Source organism: Balaenoptera musculus, chromosome 6 (assembly GCF_009873245.2).
Source record: "Balaenoptera musculus isolate JJ_BM4_2016_0621 chromosome 6, mBalMus1.pri.v3, whole genome shotgun sequence".
NCBI lineage: Eukaryota > Metazoa > Chordata > Mammalia > Artiodactyla > Balaenopteridae > Balaenoptera > Balaenoptera musculus.
Window position 1 is genome coordinate 60,289,766 of NC_045790.1, and position 27,659 is coordinate 60,317,424.

Here is a 27,659-nt window from a genome sequence, read left to right on the forward strand (position 1 = left end):
TAACTTAGATGACTATAACCAAAAATACAGACAATAACATGTGCTGATAGTAGAAACCAGAACCCTCCTCCACTGCTAGTGGAAATGTTAAAAAAAAAAAAAAAAAAAGGCACAGGCACTTTGTAATACAGTTAGGCATTGCCTCAAAAAAACTAACCAGTTATATGACCCAGCATTTCCACTGCTAGAGAGAACTGAAAACACACGTCCACACAGAAACTTGTACATCAATGTTCGTTATTAATGATGGTCAAAAAGTGGAAACCACCCAAATGTCCCTCAACTGATGAATGTATAAACATTTAGTATATCCATAAAACGTATTATTCAGCCTTAAAAAGGAATGAACTACTAATATACAAAGTTGGAAACCTCATGCTAAGTGAAAGCCAGACAGAAAAAGGCACATATTATATAAGTCCATTTATATGAAATGTCCAGAACAGGCAAATTCAGAGACAGAAAGCAGATTTAGGAAAAGAAAAAGTCAAAATTCCACCTATTATTTTAGTCGCATGTGTTAGAGATGACTAGTTTCCTCTGGTATGTGTAATTTTATATCATTTTTTCATTATATTTTGAATATTTTCCATGTCATCAATATGGACTGTCTGTTCCAATTGCCTATTTATTGCCAGGCATCTAGGATGCTGCCAACTCTTGATGCTCCTTTTCTAAATAATTCTGCATACACATTTTAAATCTAAATTTCTAGTTATTTCATAAGGAAAATTCTAAGATAGAATTATATAATGAAAAGAATATTTTTATGACTTTCAATACATATACTTTTTGCTGTTAATTTGAGATGATGAATAAACAAAAGTTCATGTAATGGTTTTATTGCCCTTTACCAAGTAAAAAAATACACATTACAGAAGTAGCAGCAACTTTAGTTACAAGCAAAGGTTGACTCTACCCCCAAATGACTTCTTGTTTTGGTATCAGCAAATAATTTAAACTTCAAATAGTTATATTGAATATTTAAATTCATTGGTTAAAATTATGGCTTAAACAGTCGATATGTGATCCAAACAAGGCAAAATTAAAATATGAATTTAAAAAATTAAAGTATGTAACACATTACCAAAGAGAAATTTTCTGTAAAGTTGCCAATTTTTTTGCCTTGGGGCCACCTATATCTGTTAGTTGAAAAACAAGTAGTTTATACAAGAAAAGTTTCATTCATGGCGTTAACCACAGGAATACAGTTAACTTATTGGTGCCCTGCTTTAAAGAGTGCAAGATGAACCCAGCAGCACATTAGGATACCTGAAAAGATCATTAGCTGTTTACAATGGTAAATCATTTTTATTGACTAAATACTCACACCAAACACAAAAGTAATGCTAGTTTTTCTCCTAATAAGACTAGGACAGGAGAAGAAATTCTTCAGTTTAGTTTCTTGCTGGGCTGCATGTACTCACATGGGAAACATTTTCTATCTTAAAATTCAGGGAAAGGTGGTTTAAAACAAAGGCTTAAATAAACATAGCACCAGAAGGACCAGGTACCAGTAATCACATATTCCACCCATTCAGGAGTTTTTGTATGTGAAATTATTGCACTTGTAATGTGAAAAGTAAGTGATAGTAAATTACCAAACTCAATAATTTAAAACCGTTTGATGAGTTATGAACAAAGCATTTTCAAAATGGTTTTGGGTTTCCCTTCAAAGGAAACCTGGCTAGGACAACTAAAGCTAGCCATTTACTTTAAAAAGCAAGGATAGAGGACCAAGTTTTATTTCTAAACTGTAATTGCACTATGAGAAGAGAGGCTGTTTTACATAGTGGTATGAATTTGGTCCACATCAAATACACTGTTATTATAAAAATAAGTTCATTTTTGTAAAAAATAACATTGCATTCCTTTGTTCAAATTGCACAGTACAAACAAGCTATCTAAATTAATACTGTTATAAGGTAATTGATGTACATACAGTGGATATGTGTTCAGTCTAAAGCAATTGAGTATGCAGTCATGTTTTCATAATGTATGAAAACTAAAGTTTGTCATTTCTAGAAATACATAAAATATTTAAAAAGTTACAATGAAGAATGCATTCTTTACATACTAATTTTTAGTAGCCGTGATAATACAGGATTCAGCAGTCTATTTACATAAAAGTCCATTTTTATTCAATTTACAAAAGCAATAAATAAGAAACTACATTAATTTGCACAAAACCTGTTTCATTTCATGATCAGTGTGACCATTTCTGTTACCTTATGACCAAGCCAATAAACCTGTCTTCCTCTATGAAGACTGCTTATATTTGGAAAGAAGAGCAAGCCCTGTCTTTGTTCCAAGAGTGAGTATCTATAGCCATGCAGAATCCAGCATAAAACCTTACAAATTATTGTACAAGCCCTAAAAATATGAACAGTGCCTTTGAGTATACTTACACAAGAGTACTCACAAAAAGATAACAATTCTTTGATACAAAATAGTTTAGTGGTATCTAATAGCATAATTGATACGAACTCCTCAGACCTCAGCCCACGCTGACCTAGCAGGAACCAAGCTTGCTAAAAAGCAGGCACACTGACTCACAGGTAAATAGCTTCCATCCATTCAGGACCGGGATTTAACAGGCTAGCAGAGGAGCATGTCTCCTTCGTACAGGCACCTCTTACGCTAGGGCAGGCATCTATTCAGAGGCCCAGTTAGGGAGGCCAGTGCTCTCGATCCAAGGGGGCATACAGGTAGCTCGGGTACTTGATGAGCTACAGCAAGCACCTTAGCGTTTGTTTTTAAAAAGCAGTCTGAACACACGCTGAACCAGAAAACATAGGAAGCTGTAAGTAGTGAAAAGTGTTTTGCTCATCTGGGGCAAAACAATCCCTGTGGTTTAAGAGCTACCAACCTTTAAGAATAAAACCAAAATATTCTCATGTACATCTGTACAATATTCTTTATTACCTCCACTGCAGCTTAAAAAATTTTTTATGAAAGATGATTTTTTTGATATCACATTTTTATGGACTCAAAGAGATTTCTTAAAGGAGAAAGAGTTAGTTAAAATTTAGTAATACCTTACCAGAGTCTCTGAGCTGAGTTCTCTCCCTGGTTAAATCATCCAACTAGGTCACAGTGTCCTCAGCTGCATGCTGCTGCTAATTAATACTGCCCGTGGTGACGGCACCCATTGTTGTTAGGACACAGAACAGTCGTAAGTCCCATCCTGAAAAGGTTCCTCCTCCTCTGCTCGGGTTGTGTCCTCCTCTTTCCGGCTGACCAAACTGCTACCTCCGACCTCGCCCTGGGGGATGCTCCCGTGGCCGGAGGAGCTCCTGTTCTCCTCTGCCCGGGGGCTAGTCTGTTCAGGAGTCTTACCCACAGTTATTGGCTGGAAGGCTTCAGGCTGGACCTGCTCTTCTGTTATCTCACTGAGCTTCTGCAGTTGTGGCTTAATGATGTTTAAAAATGGCTTATATCCAGGACTAAGTAGAAGAAAAAGGAAATTAGCTCTCCTCTGCCACATTCAAAAGGCTCCATAGCATGTTATGGATGAATTCCTACCAAGCACTGATATAGTAAGGTCAATGACAGATTGTGGGGAAGGGGAGGAGGCACAGAAGGGTCGGGAGGAAAGGTTTTTTAGGTGCCAAGGCCACCATAGAGGGAGCAGCACATAATGTAAGTGTGAGCACGAAGAGCACAGACTGATACTCTTTATCCAGCAATACGATTAAAAATCACATTCTATAATCTAAGCACCGATAGGATTTTAGACTTGAAAAACAGGACCTTCGGAGAACATTTAACCTGAATGAATCTACCAATTAAGGAAAACTAGACCCAAGTAAGGGAAACCCCAAATCCACACATAACTGGTGACAAAAGGGTAGAATCCCAGGCTCTTTTAAGTTCATTCACTACTCTTAATTTGGGCTTGTTAGTAATTGCCATGGAATGTTAAATTCACACAGACCTTAAATTTTTATCTTCTCAAGCAGATGTTTTTAGGTTATTACCTTCAATTCGACAGAACTAAAAATCTCAAGTTCCACCCTAGTTCTGAGATCATTTGTACTGCATCAGTCTTGAGTCAGTGACATGTATTCACTGACCAACACTATCTCAATGGATATTACTCACCTAAACTGGTATAAAATAGTAACTAAAGAAACTAGCCTTTAAAATGAATATACAAAAGGAGATTTTATTTCTAGCAACCTAAAAAATCTCCAAATAAATGAACCAGAACTAAGCCTTAATGTGAAAGGACAGGATTCACCAAAGGACAGTGAAGATAACAAACCTAATGAAACTAGCACTTACCAATCTGTAGAGGCCCATCTGTCCACAGCATGCAGCCCTGTCTTTATGTTCTGTAACATCTCTCCATCTACCTCTGAAGATTGTATAATAACCAAAATCTGGTTGATTACTGAGGATTCTCTGAGAATCAGGCCTATAACAACGCACCAGTCCAGACATCCTGCCTCCATGAAGATGTGTAGCAAATACCTACATATATAAGCAGAAACAAAAATGACTGATGCTAAAAATGATCTACAGATGTACATAAGGGCAATCATTATCGGGAAAGTAGCCTCCGTACCCTAATTGCCCAAATATCCTGAGTAGGCATTCTATGCTTTCAAAATGCTGAGAAACTCACCGAAGCTGAACCTGGGATTTGTGAGGCCCTTTACTTGCCAACTCCATGGAGATGTGCTCTAGGTCTGACTGAGTTAAACTGAGTGTGGAGAAATTTTCATCCACCATTGTCCAGTCTCCGTCCACCATGGAGCTACTTTCAGTCAAGTCTGTGGCTGAACCAATACTGCATTCATCACCTGATGAAGAATTGCCAAAAGTTACAAACTAGCTTCATGTAGAAAATATGTTTTCCTTTCATTATAAATATTAGCTATCTCTCAGATGTTGATTTCTCTTCAGGATTTTGAGACCAAAACATTAAATCCACTACTAAAACTCCCATGTTACATTAATAGTAGTAGATACAAAAAAAAAAAAATCACTAGAGAGGTAACCAGGCATTATGTGCCTTCATACTACCTAAGAAGTAGTCTTGCCCACCTCTGAAAAAAAAAAAAAACCTAGCAATAATTTGTCTTTTTTTTTGGTTTTTTTTTGGGGGGGTTTGGGGGCATGCTTCGTGGCTTGTGGGATTTTAGTTCCCTGACCAGGGATTAAACCTGGGCCCCCTCGGCAGTGAGAGTGCAGAGTCCTAACCACTGGACCACCAGGGAATTCCCGATCACGTTTTTAGATTCAATTACCAATTTATAAGAAATATAGAGGAAACTGTTTAAACCATGAAGATGCAATAACCTAAAATCCACATCATGAGAAAATCCACAGAAGCAAGTTTCTTCAATGAATAAATTGCAAGGGGAAAAAGAGAGATGGGGAGGGGGAACAATCACTAAAAAGAAAATTAAAAAACATAATCACAGTGTGCGAATCTTATTTGGATATTGATTCAAACCATAAAAAAATTATGACATTATAAAACAGTTGGAATTTGACTATTTACTGGATATTTGATGGTATTAAGGAATTACTATTAAATTTTTAGAGAGATGTTAATGGTATGATTATCATTATTTTCAAGAAGAGTCTTCAAAAATATATACTGAAATATTCACAGATAAAATATATCATGTCTTGGATTTAGTTCAATAATACAGGAAGGGGAAAGTGGATAAAACAAATTTGTTCCTGAGTTGGTAATAACTGGAGTGGGGGCTGGGGGGAGGGTGTCCATTATTTCTCCTTTTTAAATATGTTTGAAGTGACCTCTTTAAAAAGTTTTCTAAAAAAAAGCAATGATGCCACCTCACGCCCATTAGGATGCTGCTATCAACAAAACCAGCAAATAAGTGTTGGTGAGGATGTGGCAAAACTGGAATCCTTGCCAATGTTGGTAGGAATGTAAAATGGTGCAGCTGCTATGGGAAAAAATTGAAAATAGAATTACCATATGATCTGGCAATCCTACTTCTGGGTATATACCCAAAAGAATTGAAAGTAGGGTCTCGAAGAGACCTCCAATGTTCACTGTACTCCCACATTCATTACAGCAGTTCACAATAACCAAAAGGTGGAAGCAATGCAAGTGTCCCCTGATGGATGGATAAAATGTGGCATAAACACATAATGGAATATTATTCAGCCTTAAAAAGAAAGGAAATTTCCATGCATGCTACAACAGGGATGAACTTTGAGAACATTATGCTAAGTGAAAGAAGCCAGACTTTAAAAAGACAAATACACGGAGACAGAAAATAGAATGGTAGTTGCCAGGAGCTGGGGGAGAGAGGGATGGGGAGTATAGAGTTTTGGTTTTGCAAGATGAAAAGAATTAAAAGAGTTCTGCAGGTTGGTTGCACAACAATACAAATGTAGTTAATACCACTGAACTGTACACTTAAAAATGGTTAAGATAGTAAATTTTACATGTATTCTACCAAAATTTAAAAAGAAAGTCATGGCAGCTATATGCCTCTCCACATAGCAGAAGCTCCAGTAACAGTGATGACACACTGAAAATCAAACATCAGGTGAATGCCTGGCCACTAAAAAACTCCAGAAAATAAGACCAATTGCTACTTAAGTTCTTACATAAACCTAAACAACATAAATCACTTTAAAACTTCTTCAATCTGAATGTAACCATTACTATAACTGCAGAAGTTGATACACATTTTTTTGATAAAGGGTCAGACAGTAATATTTTAGGCTTTGAAGGCTAAGAGGCAAAATTAAGGATATCATGCAGGAATTTATAAGAGAAAAAAATTTTTCCATAAATTTGTATCAGTGAAATAAAAAAATAGAAGATAACTGGGTACAATTTTTTATGATACAGGTCTACCTATGAGAAGAATGGAATTCTTTACACACAGATAACATTTTGCTTACTTGAGGTTCAAAGTTAGTGTTTCTGTATCATCAAAGTTGATTACAAAGGTTCATTTATTAGTGCTGAGCTGTAATGAGATTTTACCTATTTCATTTATCTAAAATAAACATGGCAAAGTATAGTCAAGGCCAATATGGCCTTGTTCTAGTAACTATCCACCTCTCCAGCAGATACTAATGGCTAATCCTCAAGGACATATCTTGAAAGAAAAGAGTGAAGCTCTCTCTCTCAAGTGCTATAGCATATAAACTTTCCTCCACAGGAACTGAAGAAGAGCTAGGGTTTAAAATGATATCTACCTTTATTAGACAAAGGTGAAAGGAAGGCGTCTTGCATCTGTGGTCCATGGGACGAGGCCGTGTCTATCTCATGATGTGTGGGGCCGATGTTGCCCAGCCAGCTCTGACTTCGTTGGACATTAGAGATGCCAGCGTCTATCTCAAGGTTCAAAAAAGAGTCAGCTGACTGGGACGTTAACAGCTGCTCTCCCACTGCAAGGTAGGTCCAAAAACAAAAAAAAAAAAGGGAATTAAAGGTGCACACACTGCCATTTCCAATTCAGTTCTTTCAGCTTCTCTTCCCTCACCAACCCCAAATACTAAAAGTTCAGAGCTAATTACTGTCCCTACACTGCATCATCCATCCACTGAACCAGGGATGTGGGACTGTAACAGAATGGAATGACTATATAACGCCACCCAGCAGTCATCTTACATCATCATGTATCTTCCTAGAACTAGGCAAAACTTTATTCTGTTCATCTTTAAATGATTTTCCTTGGTTTTAACATGACATGAAGCTTCCAAATGCCATAATAAAGGTTTTTGTTTGAATTTTCATAAGTGATAATAATTACAACAGTCTCCCTTAAAAGACCTGAACTAAAAAACTTTTTTCTTTTATCAAAATACAGTTTCACTTTGTCCTCTCCTAATTTAGAAGATGGCCCAAGCTCTCAAGATGCATTTTTACCACTTCTCTGGAATGAGTCCTGTCAGGTAAGTCACAATTTAGCTTATTTTGAGGTCTGTGATTAATAACTCCTTCCTACAAAAAAAATGTGGTAGCTTCTATGTTCAGTCAATGCTCAACTTGTTGATCATCTGATACAATTGGTTGGATTTATAAATTAGACTTCAAGGTCATAAGACCTAGAGACATATGTTCTACTTTATTTACATCCTTAGTCAAATGGTGGATGTTCCAAGTGATGCACAAAAAGTGAGTTTTTATCTCTTCTGACCTTGGAATGAAGACTTCCTTGAATATCAACTAACAGCAAAATGTCTAAACATTTGGAGCAAAATACAATCCTCCCCGTACAAGTAACACAAAACCTACATTACCTGTTCGGTATTTTCCATTTTTGAAAGGAGAACTGAGAGAAGAAGCTGGGATGATGGGAAGTGGCCACAGGAAATCTTTGTGGAGTCTCTTCAGGGCTAACACAAAGTTGTCTACTCGGGCAGCTCGGGTACGTTCCTTGCATAGCCAACTAATTAGTTCAAAGCCCAGCTGGGCTGCAAAGCAGCCGAGATCCTTTAGCCGAACTTCTTCTAAGAGACGCCGGGCATGTCTCCAGAGCATCATATCAATATACATGTTCTCAGCACAGTCACTGTCTTTGCTCCATCTGTAAGTGGGAACACAAGAAAGCTACAGAACAATCTGCACTGGAGGACTTCAAATACTTTAATGAAGTAGCACTGAAAACGCTGACAAGGAGGTAAGACATCTAAGATCTAATTCTGATTGAAGATAAAGTATTAGGGCTTCTCCATGTGATACCACAATCTATGAAACAATACCTGGATCATAGTAGCCTCTTAAAACATATTTGTATAATGAAAACACAGAATAGGAAAAAACAGGAGACTGACAAAGTCAAACCAGGAAGAGGATGGTGGCTGGATAAAGGAAAGAAAGGGAGCAAATAAATGCTGTATTTGAAAAGACCAATGAAAAGAGGGAAGATCAGATCAAAGAAACTATCAAGAGAGAAGCAAAGTGAAATGAAGTCTCTTAATGTGAGTTTTACAGACACAGAAAAACAAAACGGATTTTTAAAAATTAACTGCTAAATATAGTCTATTGTCCCTTATTCACATGAACTGACGTGGTATAACTGGTTTGGTCACTGGGTGACGGGGTGCTTTCAGCAAGAGGCAGTACTGGAGCAGGAGTGCCTGGATTCAGATCTTGGCTCTGCCACACATTAGTTGTACGAACATAAAGCAAGTTTATTTTTCTGGGCCTCTGTTTTTCACCTGTGTCATGCGGAACAGTATCTACCCATATGGAGCTGTTGTAAGGACTGAAAGACCTACACATGGAAATGCTTAGAACTGTGCCTAGCACATAGTGAGTGCTTAGTATATATTAGCCAGCACTTTTATTTTTTTATTTTTCATTTTTTTTCCTTTCATGTTAACATTTTATTTAAACCAGTACAAGCACCATGCTTAACAGAAGACTGTCCAAAATAAACATGCAATATGAACTCGCACAGACTGAAACCACAGATAGAAACTGTGTTTTCTTGCTTTTTGGAGTATAGTTCATACACGTGTAATTACTTGAATATTGTTTGAGATCACTAACATGCCAGGGTAGTTCCCATTGATTTAGGTGGTCCAATGTAATCTCATTCAGGAGGCTTGAAACATTAATGGTTTAGTCTTGTGAATTTTAACAGTTTCCTGTCATCGTTTAACAAAATCAGCAGCTGGCACAACTTCTGAAGCTGTGGTTTTAGCCAGCACTTTTAAATTCAGGGCATGGCTGAGAAGCTACTGTTTGCCTGGCAACTGTTTACAATCCTCCATGGTTGCATTTAACTTGTTTATAGCCCATGACTGTGTGTGTTTGTGTGCACGTGCTGGGAATGGGGCTGTATTAATGGCTGTGATAAGAAAAAGCAGTAAAACGTCACAATAAAAAATGTTCAATAAGCTCTCACTATGTGTCAGGCACTGTAGCAAGAATACACACAGAACCAAATAACACAGGAAGGAATACAAGGACCTCACAAACCGGAGGAAATTCTATTTTATAACGTTCAGTATGAGTTCATAGTTACCTCTCAGGAGACAATAACCCATCTATGTGTAATGTAGGTTTCAGGCTCCAGGATACACTTCTTTTTGGCTTCCACTGTTTAATGACTTCTCCACTCAAAAGAGTCACAGGAGAGTCAAGTACATGAGAACTAAATTTTACTTTTTGTCAAGAGGTATAGTTGGAAAGAAGGGTAAAACTGCTGACTGTAAGAAGGCTTTTGAATTATCTGCAGATTTATCTATCTTCCTTTTTATTCTGGTCCTCTATTATCAGAGGTAATTTAAAGTCAGTGGCATTCAGCATGGGCACACCAAGATCTACTCCAGTACAAAGGGCAGAAACTGTACAAAGAATAAAGAAGTGAACTTTGGAGAAAGAAAAAAAGGAAGCCTTTTGGGAATGTAAAAAGGAATTGCAAGTGGATCAAATAGTTGTTTTCCCAAGATGCAATTTTACAAATACCCTGAAATGCAATGTGTCGCAGAATGCCCTAAAACCAGTAACGGCTCTTCATTCTTTTACCTTTTTCCAGAAGGGCCAGACGGCATACTTAGTGTTTTCTGTAAGCTGAATTTACTAGCAGGAACATTTTCAGCTGACTGGGATAAACTGATGCTTCGATTCCTGAAGAACTCAAATCCACCACTTGAACTGGGTTCCTATGATTACACACCGTACAGTTAGAGGAAGATGTCACGTGGGTGTAATGGCCTAGAGAAGCTGTGCAATTCTGCAACTAACCTGAGCTGTAGGTGTGGATGGAGGCGTCTCAGATTCTCCAGAGCCAATGGCTTTAAGAAATCGAATCATGTGTCGACACAGGTCCCACTTGCTTTGTTCCAGGGCTGTGTTGAACAGAAGGGTGGCATGTTGCCTACTTACTGCTGGGACTTCCATGTTCTAGAAGAACAACCAAGGAAGACAAGAATTCCTTTTATACTACAAATGACTTGGGAATATATAATCAATTCTTTATCTCCACAGTTCCCTAAGCCCAGAGAAGTAATGCAGCTACAACAACGGGGATAGTTTAACAGTAAAATTAAAAGAAGCATTAAAAAGTACCATACAAGGAAAAGTGAGGCAAATACTCTGCTGGTGTAATATAATTTATGATTTCTTGAACTCCCATTATTGCCAGATATCTTACATAAACCTTACATACATTCTTTCATTTCTCCTAGTGGCTCTCAAAATATGTATATCATTCCCATTTTACAGATGAGAAAACTGAGTTAAATAACTTGTTGAAGATCAACAGAAAAGAATAAAAATTTGTCTCCCTGACTCCAAAAAAGCTCAGGTCTATTTCCTGCGACAGAGAGTTTTCTGAGAATGTGACTTAAAAAAAATCTTTGCTTTGGGCAATAGTATGTAGTCCTGCTACACAATGAGCATTCTCTGTAATTTTTTCACAAATTTAAACTTGCTGCTTGCCTTGGCCTTCATGGAAAGGTGCCTAACAGGCAAGTTCAACTGTAATTATGATCTGTCAATCCACATCAACCTAGGAATTCTGATCAAGTTTCTAAAGCCATTGCTTGGGAGATCACTGAAAGTCTAAGGAGTGACCTAAAACAAAAAACAGCTGCATTTATTGTTTGTTTTTATGACTCTGTGGCCTTTTAAGAATACCCAAGGAATCACAGAATCTCAGGGCCACCCAGCTTCTGCCTAAACATCCCCTCTGGTTTCAATCAGTTGCCATGAAGCAAATAAACTGACAGGAAAACTGCTTCAGGCAGAATTTCAAACCAGGTTTACGGTTAGCTTCTTTAATCAATGAAAACAACTCTGCAGTAATTTTAAAGAACTTTTAAATGTAACCTACCAAATTCACATCAGACTAATAGGAAAACAAACTATCAAGCCCTTTTGTCAAACGTATAATGAAACAAATTTTCAGGAGTCTCAAAGAACCCATTATTTTGAGAAAAACTGTTTAATTACTGCAGCAGGTTTGGGTCTTCCCTGCTTGCTATGGGGAGCCTAACATAAGGTACTCTATTATAACCCACGTTCTAATCAGAATCCCCTCAGCAATTCCACACTATAAGGAGAGAGATTATTGTGGAGGGCTCAGACAAACCCACTGATATTCAAAATAATTCTTTATTATTATGTTTCTTATATAATATTTCAATAATCTTATGTAATATGTGCATATCATTATATGTACTATGATACATTATATGTATATACATACATATATGTATATATATGCTTCTTCAGTATTATTCAAAATAATACTGTAAACTCATTAATTTGTTTTAGGCCCATTTATGGACAAACAGGATTAAAAAAAACACAACCCTGCAATGTTACTTTATGATAGTGAAGAAATTTTCTGCCATCATATGGTAAGATTGAGTTCTTCAAAAGGAAAGATAAAAACTGAACAGAAAACATGACCATAATAGTTCTTTAAACACAATCACAGTGCCAACACAGGACATTTGCCTTCCTTTTCCTCTAGGTTTATGCTCAGTAATTCTTATACCTTTGTAAGAAGAGAACTGTTACCTGTAAAATAATAAGGTACGAGGCAGCAGTATCCAAATCCTGAGCCATCAAACATTCCTCAAACAAGTCCTTGGGGTTTCCAACGGCTGCAAAAAGGTAATTCCACAGGGCATATTCAGTCTTCCTGGCACAATGAACAACTGTCTGCAGGAAGAGTGGGAACTCGGTGATAAATTTTGCCACAGTGGGAAGCAGAGGGTCGGGAATGGGCTCCCGTGAGGTAGCTTCTTCTTCCAGCACTTCATGGAGCATGAGCTCCAGCACGTGAGGAAAGTAAGGTAACGCGGCACAGGACTGGGCTAAGAGCAAGGCTTGTTCCCCAAGGTTCCTCACCAGCAGCTGACGTAGAATGTGGTGGAGGTAGATCTGAGAGGTTCTCTCCACAACACAGAAAGGGAAGAGCACCTCCAGCTGTTCCCTAGCACTGTTCCGAGTATACAAAGAATCATAGAGTACAGTGTCATTGACAGCACCAAGGACTAATGCATCTTCAAACAGAACAGCCAGGGGGTAGATATTTATGTGGAAAGGCAGCATGATCCGCTGGGACAAGAAGGAATGGGGCTTGCGGTGATCCCTAGGGAAGAGAGGGAGCCAAACTTTCATCCCTGAACCCCCACAGCTCAGCCAGAGGGCCTCCAAAAGGTGACGCTTTTGTTTATTTGCTCGACACGTGGTCCAGACATTTTCAACAGACTGGGCTAGTACAACAGGAGGACAGAATGGCAGCTGGAGAAGGAGAGACAGAGATCAGTTTTTTCCCTATTAAATTTGTAGATTCCTAAGTTTTCCTAGGTACTAGTTTCCCAAGTCTTTCAAAATGATAGTATAAATTTTGGGGAAAATTAGGGGAATTTATTTAGAGTCAGAGTTAATAATAGTACCCTGACTTTCAAAGTATGTGTATTTAAATCTAAAAAAACCCAAAAGAACACCCCCTCCCCACACCCCAAGGAACTTCACCAATTTATCCTGTTTTTCCATTAGAATTTGTAAATAATAATGCCTAAGCAGTAACATCTGGCATACAGAGCATTTTATTATCATTTTAGGACCTTATCTTCCACCCTTCACAGTCTTGTACCCAGAGGCTTAAGACTTACTTTATGTACTTACTCACTTTCCAAATCACAAGATAATACTCTCCTCTTAAATTCTTTTATTCCTTCATCCTCCTCCCACACATTCTTAACGTTTTAAATGACTTGCACCTCACTCACAAGTTTCCTGTGGCTAGGGCTACTGTCCTTCTCCCGGATCTGAGGGCCTGATCTGTCCCTCTGCATCATGATGAGCTGCCCTGCAAGATTCAGCATAATGCTCTCTGCATCACGAGCCTGAAAGAAAAGAAATCGTATTCACAGAAATTAAGAGCTGTGTTTTCAGCATTTGCCCCGCCAATGCACAAGGGTTACAGGTTAAACAAACAACAATATTGAGTGTGCACTACGTACAGGCATTCTGCTAGGCTCTGTGGAAGTACAAGGAGCTGTCTGGCTAGGGTAGAACAAGCTTAACACAATGTAATTAATGACCACTGCAAGTGAACATAAAATGGAAGGCAGAGCTGAATTATCCTGGAAAAACTAAGAGACCTTCAGAAGTTCATAAAAATGAGACATTGCTTCAGTGACCTGGCAGGCACAGCTAGACAGGGTTTAAAGGATGAGGTGGGACTTGAAGGGTGAGGTTAACATACATGGGTGGGAGAAAAAGGGTTGGTACTTTAGTTGAAGAATGCAATATAAACGACATGGAGGTAGGATAAAATAGTTCTACTGGGAAAGTGAGAACAATCTGGCTAAATTAGGGATATTATGAGAATAAATGCTGATGGTAACAGACCTTCAAAGAGGGCTTGGAAAGTCAGGTAAAAATATAGCAGGAAATAAGCCACTATGTATGGTCCTTGAATAAGGGAGTTATTTAAAATTCTGAGTTATTCAGGATGGATTACTGAGGAGAGGAAGATATCATGGGTGGTGACTTCAAGAATGAAGGAAATAGTCTGCCTTTTTATTAAGGAAAATTTCAATCAAACCCCAAAGTAGAGAACCTAGTATAATGATTTTCATTGAACGCTATCACCCAGCTTTAAGTTTCAGGAGGACTTTTAAAATGAATCTCAGACATCAAGTCATTTTCACTTGTAAAGAGGAAAAAGCATTTTGATTAAAACAAAACAAAACAAAAGCTTACTTATATTCTAAACATGAAGGGTAGAAAAAGAAAGCTGAATCAAAGATGATTTCAGGGAACTAAATCTAGGTGAGGTGCTAGAGAAGTTGCAGTTGTCACTGATAGAAGTTAGGAGGAGAATACAGTTTAGGGAAAGGAAACTGAAGAGTTTCCTTCTATTGCCCATTTTAAATTAGAAAGAATCTTAAGACTTTCAAGTAAAAACGTTGTGAGAGATGACTGAACTGGAGATGAATACCAGAATCATAACCATAAAGGTAAAGCTGGTAAACTGAAGGAAACAGATGAGTTTTCTGAGGTAAAGTACATGGGAGGCAAAAGAGCAGAGGGCCATTGTCTAAGCTTTTGAAGGCAAGAAGAGGAATAGAGCGTGATGTCACAAACCAAAGAAGCAAAGAGTTTTAAGACGGAAAGGATGATTATTCAGAAGACATGGATTATGTCCCAGCTTTGACTCTTGCTGGCTGGATGAATTTAAGCTGCTGATATCATTTAGAGTTTGGTCAAGAAAACAACCATCACCCTATGTATTCTACTTGCAAAAAATACTCAGATATATGAAATGCTCTTTTGCACTGCTCTAAGACACAAGGGATTGTGTATAAAGAAATGGCAAAAGGGTACAGAATACTCACAGATTTTGTTATTCTTTTTTGCTTTAGATCATATCCAGGTAGGTAGTAAGCATGATATGAACTGCTGTTAATTTACAAAGTAGGAATTTAAAAAATAAACCCTACAAAATCTCCAAACAACTGTCACAAAACTCAAGAATTTTATTTGGAAAGAAATCTTCATTTCCCCACTTAGCACATAATGACATGAAAACTAAAAATTGAACATCTGTCCCTAACACACGAGAAAAAGCAAATAACTTGAAGGTAAGAGAAGGAAAAATGGAATTTAAAAGCTATGTGGGAATTATAAGCGCTAGAGAGTAGAGGAAAAAGGAAAATGAATATGCAATGCCAAGAATCAAACAGTATGAATGTTTGGGGACTGGCATAGGGACAAACTCCTCAAACACTTCAAAAGACCTAAAGAGCATTTACTGAAGTTCACTAAAATCTGATTAATGTTCATAATGACCACTTTTAAGTTTTAAGATGGTAAATTCACCACTACATTTTATACTACTTCATTTTTTAAAAAAGCAAAATTCTTTTTTTTCCTTCAGCTCTACATGCAGTCAACATTTTCTACTGATAATATTACAATATGTAAGAACAGGTGACCAAGACAGCCCTCTCAGGCAACTTTAATGAACTTCTCAGACACTGACTGTAACATACAAGCAGGGACTACACGTATCCTCAAAATCCTAAATTTGAAGGAACCCAACATACCATCTCTTACCCTAAAAAATCCCTGGTAGATAATTCTCATTGGGAGCTTCATAGACAAGGTGCTCACCTCTCTCCTGAGTGAAGGCCACCTTACTGTTGAACAGTTCTTACTGCTAGTTTTTTGTTGTTAAATCAAGACTTGCTTTGCTTTAAATCTTGGTCTTCCCTCTGTGCAAGATGTAATCAGTCTATTTCCTATTATATTTCAACTTACTTCTTAATCTGCTCTTTACCGAGTTAGGTATCTCCTCTTTGTAAAGGGCCCTCTTAAAATGGGGCACCCAGTATTACTGATGCCACTGATTGCCTACTATATCTAGGATATACAAAGAGTCCTCCTTTTTTTTCTAATATGACTTCAAACATGATCAAAAGTATGTAAAATGTACAACAAACAGCCCCCCCTTATTCCCATCATCCAGATTCACAATTATCAAGGTTTGCTCCACCTATCCCTCTTTTCTTTTTACTTATTTTGCCAAAGCATTTTAAAAGAAGATACCATGCCGTTTTACCCCTATACATTTAATAGGCATCTCTAAAATATATGGATATTTGCTTATATAATCACAACGCCAATATCACATCTAAATGTAATAAAACTTACAACTATTCCTTAGTTCACATTTAAATATTGCAAATTGTTTTAACAGTGTCTTTTTATATATAGCCTATTTGAATCAAGATACAAATGAACTTACACATGCATTTTGTTGTTATAGCTCTAAAGTCTTATTTAGAAGAATCTTTTCTTTTTTCCCCCACATTATTGACCTGCAGCTTTCCTATAGAATATTATTAAACTAAACCTCTTTCCCTGTATTTTCTGTGAATAGAAGATGACTCTAGAAGCTTGACTCAGATCAGGCTCAATGTTTTTGCTAGTAATTCTTCACATGAACTTCAGGTTGCTTCACCCCAGGAAGCATGCCACATCTGATTCTCCCACTTTTAGTGATGCTAAAATTGATTAGTAAGGCTTGGGCATGACAACTTGATACCTTCATTGTAAAGTTCCCATCAACCTTTCACTGGTTTCATCCAATGATCACTGCCTGAATCACTCATTTCTTTACGGGCTGCAAAATGGTGATTCTTAAATTCTTACATTCCTTCCGTATCTTTTAGCTAGAGTTCTTCTGTAAAAGATAACTTCCTCTTATCAACTAGGACTATCTTGTTACATGAAATAGAGCTTGCAGAGAAAAATGGGACCTGTATTTTAAAGGCACTCAGTGGAAGTGCCTTAAAAGGAAGTAAAAGACAGACTGGGCAGACAGGGATGACAAATAAATCCACCCAGAACTTTCCTTTGAAAATGGGTTCCACATCGACATGAAGTGTGGAAACCAGTGGTATAATGGAAAGAGGCTTGGAATAGAAAGTTATAATACCTGGGTCCTGGTGACACTGCTACCTACACAGCTACTTTAACCAGAAGCTATGGGATTATCCCTTCTCTTTGCTCATAATTAACTAATCATGGAGTCCTCTATATGTCATATTCCTTCCATTTCTTTCCATCTTCTTTTCCCTACCCAAGTTCGGGCCACAGACACCATTCACCTAGATCATTACAATGGCCTTTCAGCTGCTCTCCCTACATCCAGTTCTGTCCCACTCTGTTTCATTTTCCTCCTTTGTAATGTTTTTTCTAACATTATAAAGCTTAGATCTAATAACATCCAGCTTAAAACGCTTTAGACTTTAAGACAAACTCCAAAGTCCGTATTATCAATAAGACTCTCATCTTCTCATACTCTATGTTCCAGTCACTCTGAAATTTCTTCCAATTCCCTGACTGCGTCATGTTTTCTCTTATCTATGGGCCTTTGAATACCGTTCCCTCTGCCTGAAATTCCCCTTCTTTACTTAGATAACCGCCACTTGTTCTTCAGGTTTCAATTTAAATGATATAGAAATCTTCTGTGATTCCTTAGACTACTCCAGGTTTTTGTTATACACAGTAAGCTATATTACATTTTGGTACACACATCACAACTGTAATTAATGATGTATGTAATTATTTCTTTATAGTATGAGCAGAAACCATGTTTGTTTAGTTTGCCGCTGTAACCCAGCACCTTCATGCAAGGCAAATTCTAGACATTTAGTATGTATTTGCTGAACAAATAAACAGTTCCTAACATCAAATTAAAACACAAAAGACTGAAATGAAAACTCTAAAGAGCTCTGATAATAGAATGGTACCTGCTGTGGCATTTTCAAGGTGATTCCATTCTCTGTACTCACTGATGTCAGAGTGACAGATACTACCAGGAAGGGGTGAGGAATGTAGCGTGACATGGAGACTTCCTGAAGAACTTGAATACCAGCAGTATTTGGACTGCAAAAAAGAGAAAGAAACCCATACACCTCAACAACAATGCTAACGAGGTTTTTTTCCTTTTCCACTACTAATAGTATGAGATTTTATGTTTATGGGCCCAAATGCCTTCTACCTATCATTTTCTCCTCCCCAAGTATCCTTTAAGCAGCAGACCAACAAGGTTGTGGCACCCAAGAACACATCTGGAAATGAGGGAGGGAAAAAAAAGGAGTAAGATGTAGAAAGGAAGAAATAAACTGGGAAGAAGCTACAGGAATAGCTTAGTCAGTTGAGAAATAGTTGGTTGAGAAAGACATGCATTCTGAGGCTACTAGATTTGTTAATTTTTATTTTTATATTACTCCTCAATTATAAGCTACTTAAAGCAAATATGCACTTCATAGCTGTTTAAAAAAAGAAACAAAAACCATTTGAGAACAAAATAAAACTCAAGAAGAATGGTCTAAATGCTGCAAGCCAGCCAGATGCCAAGAATATAGGCAACACACAGCTCCAACAGGTCTGACAGTTTTTCCTTTCCCAGACTACAGCCATGTAGCTCAGTGAAAACATTAATGAGTCTTCCAAGGTCATGCTTCCTAAGACCTTAAAGCTGTAAACTCCTACAAATTTCCCCAAGTTTCTAGAACACCAGGACAGTTAGTAACCACTTGTTTTCAAGATTGTGAAAAAAAATTAGTATTTAAAGCTTTACCCCATCCCGAACTAGATTTTTTTCAAATGAGTCCAGTAAGATTAGCTGAAGAAGTTGGTACAGGCTCTTTATTTATTTTGGTAGCTAAAAAATAACTACTATATGAATATCACTAATTAAAATTCCTTGCTTTTTTAACTCCTAAAACAAAGGAAACTAAATATAAAATTAGAATAACTGTTTTGAGAAATAAAAACTACAGAGGAAACATGATAAATAGGAGCAAAAAGTGACCTGTCATATGTTATATACTTACCCATCAGGTTTTCTTTCAATACTGTAAAGGCATATTGAACAGTCGGCTCTAAATACTATTACCATGTCCCGGAAGACACTAAGCAGTAATGTTTCTGCTTGTGTTTTGGTGACATGAGCAAAAGCATTGTCCAGATTTGACGTTCTCAAGTATACTCTGAGCTATAGAAAACAAAAATAAAGAAAACTGTAAAAACAAGATACCTACCACGGATGACTAAATACTTTAGACATGCTGTTTTTTTATCTACTGACTTTTTTCAAGTAAGAGGAGTTAGGGGCTTCCCTGGTGGCGCAGTGGTTGAGAATCTGCCTGCCAATGCAGGGGACACGGGTTCGAGCCCTGGTCTGGGAAGATCCCACATGCCGCGGAGCAACTAGGCCCGTGAGCCACAACTACTGAGCCTGCGCATCTGGAGCCTGTGCTCCGCAACGACAGAGGCCGCGATAGTGAGAGGCCCGTGCACCGCGATGAAGAGTGGCCCCCGCTTGCCGCAACTAGAGAAAGCCCTCGCACATAAACGAAGACCCAACACAGCCAAAATTAAATAAATAAATTAAAAAAAAAAAAAAAAAAAAAAAAGAGGAGTTAAAGACTAATCTGAGCATTAATAACAAATGGATGTTTATATTTTGACAGGGTAGGCTCATTCTACAAATAACTAAAAGATGACGTGATCAAAACTGTGATGTACTATTATGAGATACTCCTTTTAGACCTGCACATTTAGACCTGATACAAGGAGATCAGTAGTTTCTCAAAAAATAAATATAGAAATCAAAAAGTTAATAAATCTCTAAGGACAGCCATCTTTATAAACTTCTCAACTTTTAACTATTTTTTATTATTTACAAACTTTATAGAGAATGTCTAATGGCTAAAATCCTTAGAAAAAGTTATCACAGAAGTCCTGATTATCCCTTTAAATTTTTAAGTAACCTGAAATGAAAATCCCATTTGTTAAAAATGCCAAATTCTTGATTAAAAAGTAAAACGTTTTGTTCATTTTCAATAGGTTATTTTTATATAAAACCAAACTGTGCTTAATATATTTAAAATGTAAAAATCTTGTTATTTCTGAGAAAACAAAAACATACCTCTTCTTGATGATCACTTATGTTATAGCATGCAAGGACAATAAAATCATTCCACCAGGCTAAGCCACCTGTCACAATCATATTTTGCTCCTTAAAAGAAAATATAAAAAACATATTTACATTTATTCCTGCCAGTTACAGACTTGTAAAATATTCCTAATCAGACAATGAAAGCTCTAATTATTTCTGCTCTACTCTCTTCCCGCCCCACTCAACAGTTAAGTATTACTCTAGGGCCTTTATTAATAATGATTCACATCCTATTTTGAAAGAAATAAATATTTCTGTAAGACATAAAATACATCATTCAAAATAACTGGGTACCATGTAGCATCATTATTACACATTCAACAGACCTTGGTTTAAATTCTGGCTTTATCATTTATCAGCTGCTTGACTCTGAATCCTAGTTTCTCTTTTATAAAATGGTGAGTAACAACAGTGCTCTCATTGGGTTGTTATGAAGAACAATGAGATAACATATGTGGAAGTGCCTGGTACACAGTAGGCACCTATTAAATGTTAACTTCCTTCTTTTCCTCCTATTTGATTCTTGCAAAATCCAACTGCATATGTTTGTATGCTACCCAAATATTTATGTCATACACAGACAAGCAGGGAATGATCTCAAATTTTGTGGAGATTTATTCCGATCATATCTGATGAACTCTACCTGGAATGTAAGAGTAAATCCTCAAGTTACAGGATTATAGTGTCTGATCTTAACAAGAATTAAAAACAAACCAACTATCTCAATACAAAATCTTTTATCAAATATCAAGTACTTTATCAGAACTGACCCTTAGATATAATCCACTGTCATTTTTTAATATTTGATTTTACTTTTTAATAAGTAAACAGTGGTTTACTTTATACTTATTTCATATTGTAGTTCTCTCATACTTTGAGAAATAGGTTTTTAATTTCAAAAAGACTAACCTGGGTAATGTTTCCAAAAAGCTTCCATTTTTTGGTGAGTAAAGAGTAATGTGCAAAACCAAACTTGCCAACCACAGCAATATTCTGTCCGAGCTTATCAATAGCTGAAAACTGATTAAAAAAAAAAAAATTAAGAGCTCTTTCTTGAGTTTTTTAATTAGGCGTAAAGAGCTGAGGATTATGTCAGGCAAGCAGACTATTAATAAACATTTGCTAAGAGAATTAAATGTAAAATGCTAAATTCAAAAATCTTAATATTTATACATGTTACATTTGACCAAATTATAGATTTACACTAACAATGTACAAGGAAGCAAGTACTGAAATTTTACTTTTATCAATGCACCCACTGAAAGGCTCAATTCCCAGAATACCTCTTGCAGCAAATGCTATCCAATGAAAGTCAACACCAACAAAGTAACAAATAACTCACCCGTATAGGCCAATTGCTCTCTAGATAGGTGCTGGAAATCTATAGAAAATAACACATCAGTTTGGTAAGGCTTCTGAAATGTATTTAAAAGTAAAGCACGTAAAAGCATTAACATCATAATATGAGATTAATTTTCCTGTAATGTTTAAAATGCTCCCAAATAAGGCTTCCCTGGTGGCGCAGTGGTTAAGAATCCGCCTGCCAATGCAGGGGACACAGGTTTGAGCCCTGGTCCGGGAAGATCCCACGTGCCGCGGAGCAACTAAGCCCGTGCGCCACAACTACTGAGCCTGCGCTCTAGGTAGGGCCTGCGAGACACAACTACTGAGCCCGCATGCTGCAATTACTGAAGGCCACGCGCCTAGAGCCTGTGCTCCACAACAAGAGAAGCCAACGCAATGAGAAGCCCGTGCGCCGCAACGAAGGGTAGCCCCTGCTCGCCGCAACTAGTGAAAGCCCGCACGCAGCAACGAAGACCCAACACAGCCAAAAATAAATGTTTTTTAAAAAGTGCTCCCAGGGCTTCCCTGGTGGCGCAGTGGTTGAGAATCTGCCTGCCAATGCAGGGGACACGGGTTCGAGCCCTGGTCTGGGAAGATCCCACATGCCGCAGAGCAACTGGGCCCGTGAGCCACAACTACTGAGCCCGCGCGTCTGTGGAGCCTGTGCTCCGCAACAAGAGAGGCCGCGATAGTGAGAGGCCCGCGCACCGCGATGAAGAGTGGCCCCTGCTCGCCTCAACTAGAGAAAGCCCTCACACAGAAACGAAGACCCAACACAGCCAAAAATAAATATAAAAATAAATAAATTAAAAAAAAAAAGTGCTCCCAAATAACGAGTATTATTACCAGCAGCCAATATTTCACAACTCCTGTCTTAACCATTTCATTATATGTTTCTAGACATCAGGCGTTCCTCTTTTTTCTCTACACTGTTGTTTGTTTGTTTAAAATTAAATATTGAACACTCAATAAATATAGAATGACAAGAGATATTTAGAGAAGCATCTACTAAGGCAGCCAAGAATTGTGTAGATGAACAGTTTGGGTTCGCCGATATGAACCATCCCAAAAAACCCTTATCTAATAAAATCAGAGCCTCAGCAAGAGTTTTGTTTATGTTTTTTTAGTGGAAATCTCTTTTATTTTTACATTTTTCTGATAAAAAAGCAGTGCATGCTTATAAAATTTAAACAATATAAAAGTGCACAAAATACAAAGTGAAATTCTTCTGTTATATCATTGCTATCTCTAAACAAACAGCCATATATATATGAGTGTGTATAAGCTACTGCTTTTTACTGGGGTGTTCAACTTATTCACCTACAAGTACTTTTAATATATTACAGATATTAACTCTTTATCTGCAACATAAGCAATAAATATATCTTTCCATGTCGTCTGTCTTACATCTTTGTACACAGTGTCTTTGTGTCACTCTGAGAATTTTAAACTTAAAAAATCCTCTGTGAGGTATCAATGTAGATTAAGTCTAGCTTTACTGAGACTGTGATCTCTCTATTAGCCTGCTGAGTAAATAGTTTTCATGAGCACATGGTGAATGCAGTGTGAAAATTAACAGAACAACAGAACAAAGGAAAAATCTTCTGTTCCTGGAATAAGAGAACCTTCAATTTAATTTAGTTTCCGTTTACTCAAAGAAAAATGATTACATATTTAAAAAGAGAAAGCCAAATTAAAAAGCCAAGTAAATGCAATCAAATCCAATAAGATTCTTTGTGTAATGTGAAGACAAAGCAAAAATCAAGTAAAAATAATATGGTGAAAACATCTGTATTAACCTTGATAAAATTTATTCATAAAACTATTTTTGTTAGACTTCACTTATTATCCAGTAAGTCAACCTAAAATCTAAGTAAATTAATAGCTTTTAGTACATTAGGAAGTTCTTAACCCCAGTGCTGGTTTGTGGAAGCCTACCTTACAGAATTAAAAATAACTGTGTCAGGATAGATACGCTTGAAGAATGCTTAACTTGTATCTTAACAGATACGCTGTACCATTCAGGCCAACCAGTAAAATTTGCTATGATGGGTGGAATTAGTTCAGAATAATGATAATCTGAGGTAATAATCAGGTGGCGAAGTAAAATTTGAAAGTAGTTTTGTAGGAGGCTGTAAGTGAAATTCTTTTTTTTGGATGAAGAAAATAAAAATAGTCACTTGAAGAAGGATGTTCCTGGAGCACAACTGAGCTAGCCATCCATGACACTGAACACCCCGCCCCCCACTTTCCCCAAACCTTGGTGTTTCATAAGTATTTGTGAGATGTGTGGGCAGGTAAAGTGGGAAGTGAGATCTCACTGCCAAAGTGGACTCCAACATGAAGAGTTTCTAATCATGGGAACCAAGGTTAACTTATCATAACGATCACATTCTGATGACCATCTCTAGGAGAAAACAAATTCTTTTACCCTCCAAAAGTATATGAGATGCCACAAATGGCAAATGGTTTACTTTCAAAACTTAAAATGAAGCTTTCTTTCTCATATGGTTTTGTGTCTTGAAGATGCTATGAAATAAGAACAAAAACTTGTATTTGCCCCAGGAGATCTATACGTTACCTGAACTTTGAGTTCCACCCCTAATACTGAGAACAGGAAATGGCAGAAGTAAGAAAAGAGGCGGCTAATGAATAATGAAGAAACTCGGGTTAGGAATGCATAGTCAGGGCACAAAAGTCATGTCATACCACTGGGAAACTCAGTGCTAAGGTACAGAATCTCTACTCTTAACATCTTAGGATTTTTCAGTCTCTCGGAGAACCTAAATCTACCTTTTTTCCCTTAAAGTCATTCTGCTAAAACCATGTCTCCTACCTAGACTACTTTCTTCTGTAACTGGTGAGACTGTGAGGGCCATCAACCTAGGAGATATGATCTGTGCCAAATACCTAGAACACCTGATACACGTTGTAGAAATGAGAGCAAATCGTTTATAAATGAAATAGCCTTTACAATCCTCTTTGTTGACCTCCCTAACATAGTGCCTGATACATTACCCTGCTTCCGACAAGTATGTATTTGTGTTATTTTTGTTAAAGGAGAAAACATAGTTAACACAGGATCTTCTGACCAGGAAACTAACGAGTGTAAGGTAGAAGGCTTAAACAAACAAACAAAAAATCCAGTAGTCTAGATGAGGAACAGACAGAGCAGCAGAATTAGCTGGAGTTCATGTGATGAACTCTAAGCTGTACAAGAAGCATACGAAGTATAAACCACGCAAACAAAGCCATTGTGATGGAGGATGCGGGCACTCATCCTACACAAGAGCATATGTTGAAGGGGGAATTAAACAGGCACCCATGTTTCTTCAGGGAATACTTACTAATGGCTAAAATGTCTGGAAGTTAAAAGCATTAACATTATATGGACACTGTAAACCACACTACCAAACGAACACCACCACAATGCTGCATTGACTCTTGTGGCTGGAGTGCCAGCAAACAAAGCATAGGGCAACTCCAAGTAAAAAGAATGTCAAATAGGCACATTCTAAGTTTTAGATCAAGGTCAGCAGTATATTATATGCTTCAACATTTAGTACCTAGGTTTTAAAACAGGTTTGATTATTACTTTAATTTATATCATGGTAAGGACAGAGTCTGCCACTATTCTGCTGTGTGACCTCGGGCAAGTCACCTAACTTCCCTGAACCTCAATTTCCTCATGTATAAAACCTAGTTGGACTACATGATTGCTAAGGTCCTTCAGGCTCTAAAAATTCTATGAGTCCATTATAACTTAATTTGGGAGGAGTACAACTCTAGCATTATTTTTATTAGTTTTAAGGAAACTGAAAAAATTACGTAAAGCTAGAGTTAAACAAGTTTATCTTTCTAAATATTTTAGATACCTAAAGAACAGGATGACAGAAGAATCTTGCTAGTATCTACTTTGCCTGAAGTTGTAAAATCAGTGTTATATGCTTCTAATATGGGATACTTCATAGATGGCTACGAACCACAGAATCATTGAATTTTTGAGCTGGAAGGAAATTCAATTTTTGTTATTGCCTGATGGATTTTTGAGTTCCAGACCTACCTTCTTTGATCCTCTGCTCTACTTGGCTCTCTGGCAACACAGACCTGGCTAGGCAGAACTGGCATTGATGCTAGGTCAGTGTAGAATGAATAGTTCAAAGTATGGGGAAATGAAAATAGCAGAGAAATGGCTATAGGAGAGAAGGGAGCAGTGGAAAATTTTAGTCAAGGAAGTAGCTGATGCAGTTTTATTTAATAACTGTTACTAATTATAAAATGGTATGCACATTGTTTTGATTTTATGAATTTCTTAATGTAAGTTAAATACATTTTCTTTTAGTGTATACCACATGTCAATGTAGGAGATATTCCTCCTTCAATTTTTCACACAATGACCATTCTTATGTCTCTCATTATCTCCACTCAAAGTCAACCGAAAATAACATGGGAGCTGAAGTAAGCTAGTAGGGTGAAAGTACAGAATGTAGAAGTAAGACAAAGAATTGTGGAAATAGAAAATGACTAAAAGAAACTAACCCAAGAGTAGGCTCTGATGTACCTAAGACATTCTGGCATGAAAAGTGGGAAGAAAACACTCAGGACTTTGAAATGTGTGTGAAAGTTCCTTTCAAGAAACTTCAATTTACTGATTTACCCAAATTAATTTTATTTGGTATCGAAACTCAGAATTAATTTCTATATTAAATGTCAATTTATCAGAATTACTAAAAGAAACTACTAATTTAATAATAATCTGGAACAAGACTGAGTAATAATAAAATTATTAACAGTAAGGTTCTAGACTAATCAGAAGTCTGCAATTTGGGTCCAAAGTCAGGCAATTAACCTCAGTGTGTCCCCATTAGGACTACAAGGTCAGCTGCACAAGGTACTAATCAATATTGTCACTTTTCATGAAATTACTACACTTTAGCCTATGCAAATCCAGAGCTAAATTTATACCAAAAAAAGGCTAGAAGTAAAATAAACAGTCTTGCACAATAAGAGGACGAAGCATAAACTTCCAGTTTTTTAAACTACTCACTTACTAATGGACTTAAAGCAGGTGGGAACACAATCTACATCAGGTGGAAAGAAAGGAGAAGACAAGAGGACAAGAGCACAGAACAGCAGAAGAGAGACATGACAGTCAAAAAGTTTACAAAGTTTCTCAGTTTTCTAAAGCAACAAATGAAATACTTAAGTATCTGCTTCAGGGTGCTATCTTACCAAGGACTAAGTCCACAGTCAACAGCATCTGAAGACTTACCTGTACTACATGCCAATGCCGATGACCAAGTAAAGTGCTTAAACTCTGAGACTCTAAACTGCCATCTGCAAATGGGCTCTTTTCCTGACTGGGCTTATGATCAGAGCGTGCCGAAGTACTCCTGGGATTCTGGGTTTGTGAGGCCTCTCCACAGTTCAAGTACAATCGATCTTCCCCCTGAAGCAACACTTGCTCTTGGTTACTCTAGATGAGGGAAAAAGGAAGCAGAGGGGAGGGAAGCAAATAAAAACAAGTTAGTATAAGGTAGGGGAAAGTAAGTAATACAATCAATTTAGTTTTATTGTTGGAAATGTACCATACATCTCAATGCTGATTTTCCTCACAGAGGACAAGACTACCTAATAATCTCACACACTGTTATATTTAACAGACGACATTTTAGTGATTACTTCCCAGTGTAAATAAAATCTTTGTTAAAGTCTGTTTTATCATACAGATTCCAAAACATGCCCAGGGCAATGCTATGAGATTTTCCACCTGAAAGCTGAATAAGACCACTCAATGTCTACAGTTTACAAACTAGTTTCATATAAGATACCTCATGAATGGTAGTAAGAAAACATGTC

The 27,659-nt window shown here is 37.2% G+C and overlaps 1 protein-coding gene and 1 non-coding gene across 6 annotated transcripts in view; both read right to left on the reverse strand.

Moving 5' to 3' along the window:
- Nucleotides 1-826: 826 nt before the first annotated feature.
- The window catches only part of RIC1 (RIC1 homolog, RAB6A GEF complex partner 1), a 133,713-nt gene continuing 106,880 nt past the window's right edge, over nucleotides 827-27,659 (reverse strand). For 4 of the 5 annotated variants that reach the window (XM_036855219.1, XM_036855220.1, XM_036855218.1 and 1 more), the window contains 15 exons: nucleotides 27,073-27,276; nucleotides 21,799-21,837; nucleotides 21,366-21,476; nucleotides 20,427-20,516; nucleotides 19,330-19,490; nucleotides 18,241-18,376; nucleotides 13,705-13,821; nucleotides 12,485-13,213; nucleotides 10,703-10,861; nucleotides 10,484-10,620; nucleotides 8,248-8,534; nucleotides 7,201-7,392; nucleotides 4,631-4,808; nucleotides 4,288-4,476; nucleotides 827-3,446 (listed from right to left, as the gene is read on the reverse strand). In XM_036855219.1, coding sequence (XP_036711114.1) covers nucleotides 3,158-3,446; nucleotides 4,288-4,476; nucleotides 4,631-4,808; nucleotides 7,201-7,392; nucleotides 8,248-8,534; nucleotides 10,484-10,620; nucleotides 10,703-10,861; nucleotides 12,485-13,213; nucleotides 13,705-13,821; nucleotides 18,241-18,376; nucleotides 19,330-19,490; nucleotides 20,427-20,516; nucleotides 21,366-21,476; nucleotides 21,799-21,837; nucleotides 27,073-27,276 — 3,018 coding nt within the window. In that variant the 3' untranslated portion in view covers nucleotides 827-3,157. The remainder of the gene's footprint in view (nucleotides 3,447-4,287; nucleotides 4,477-4,630; nucleotides 4,809-7,200; nucleotides 7,393-8,247; nucleotides 8,535-10,483; nucleotides 10,621-10,702; nucleotides 10,862-12,484; nucleotides 13,214-13,704; nucleotides 13,822-18,240; nucleotides 18,377-19,329; nucleotides 19,491-20,426; nucleotides 20,517-21,365; nucleotides 21,477-21,798; nucleotides 21,838-27,072; nucleotides 27,277-27,659) is intronic. The other variant, XM_036855222.1, reaches the window with a different exon arrangement.
- TRNAE-CUC lies at nucleotides 5,151-5,225 on the reverse strand. The gene has a single exon. It is a non-coding gene; the product is annotated as a tRNA-Glu (tRNA).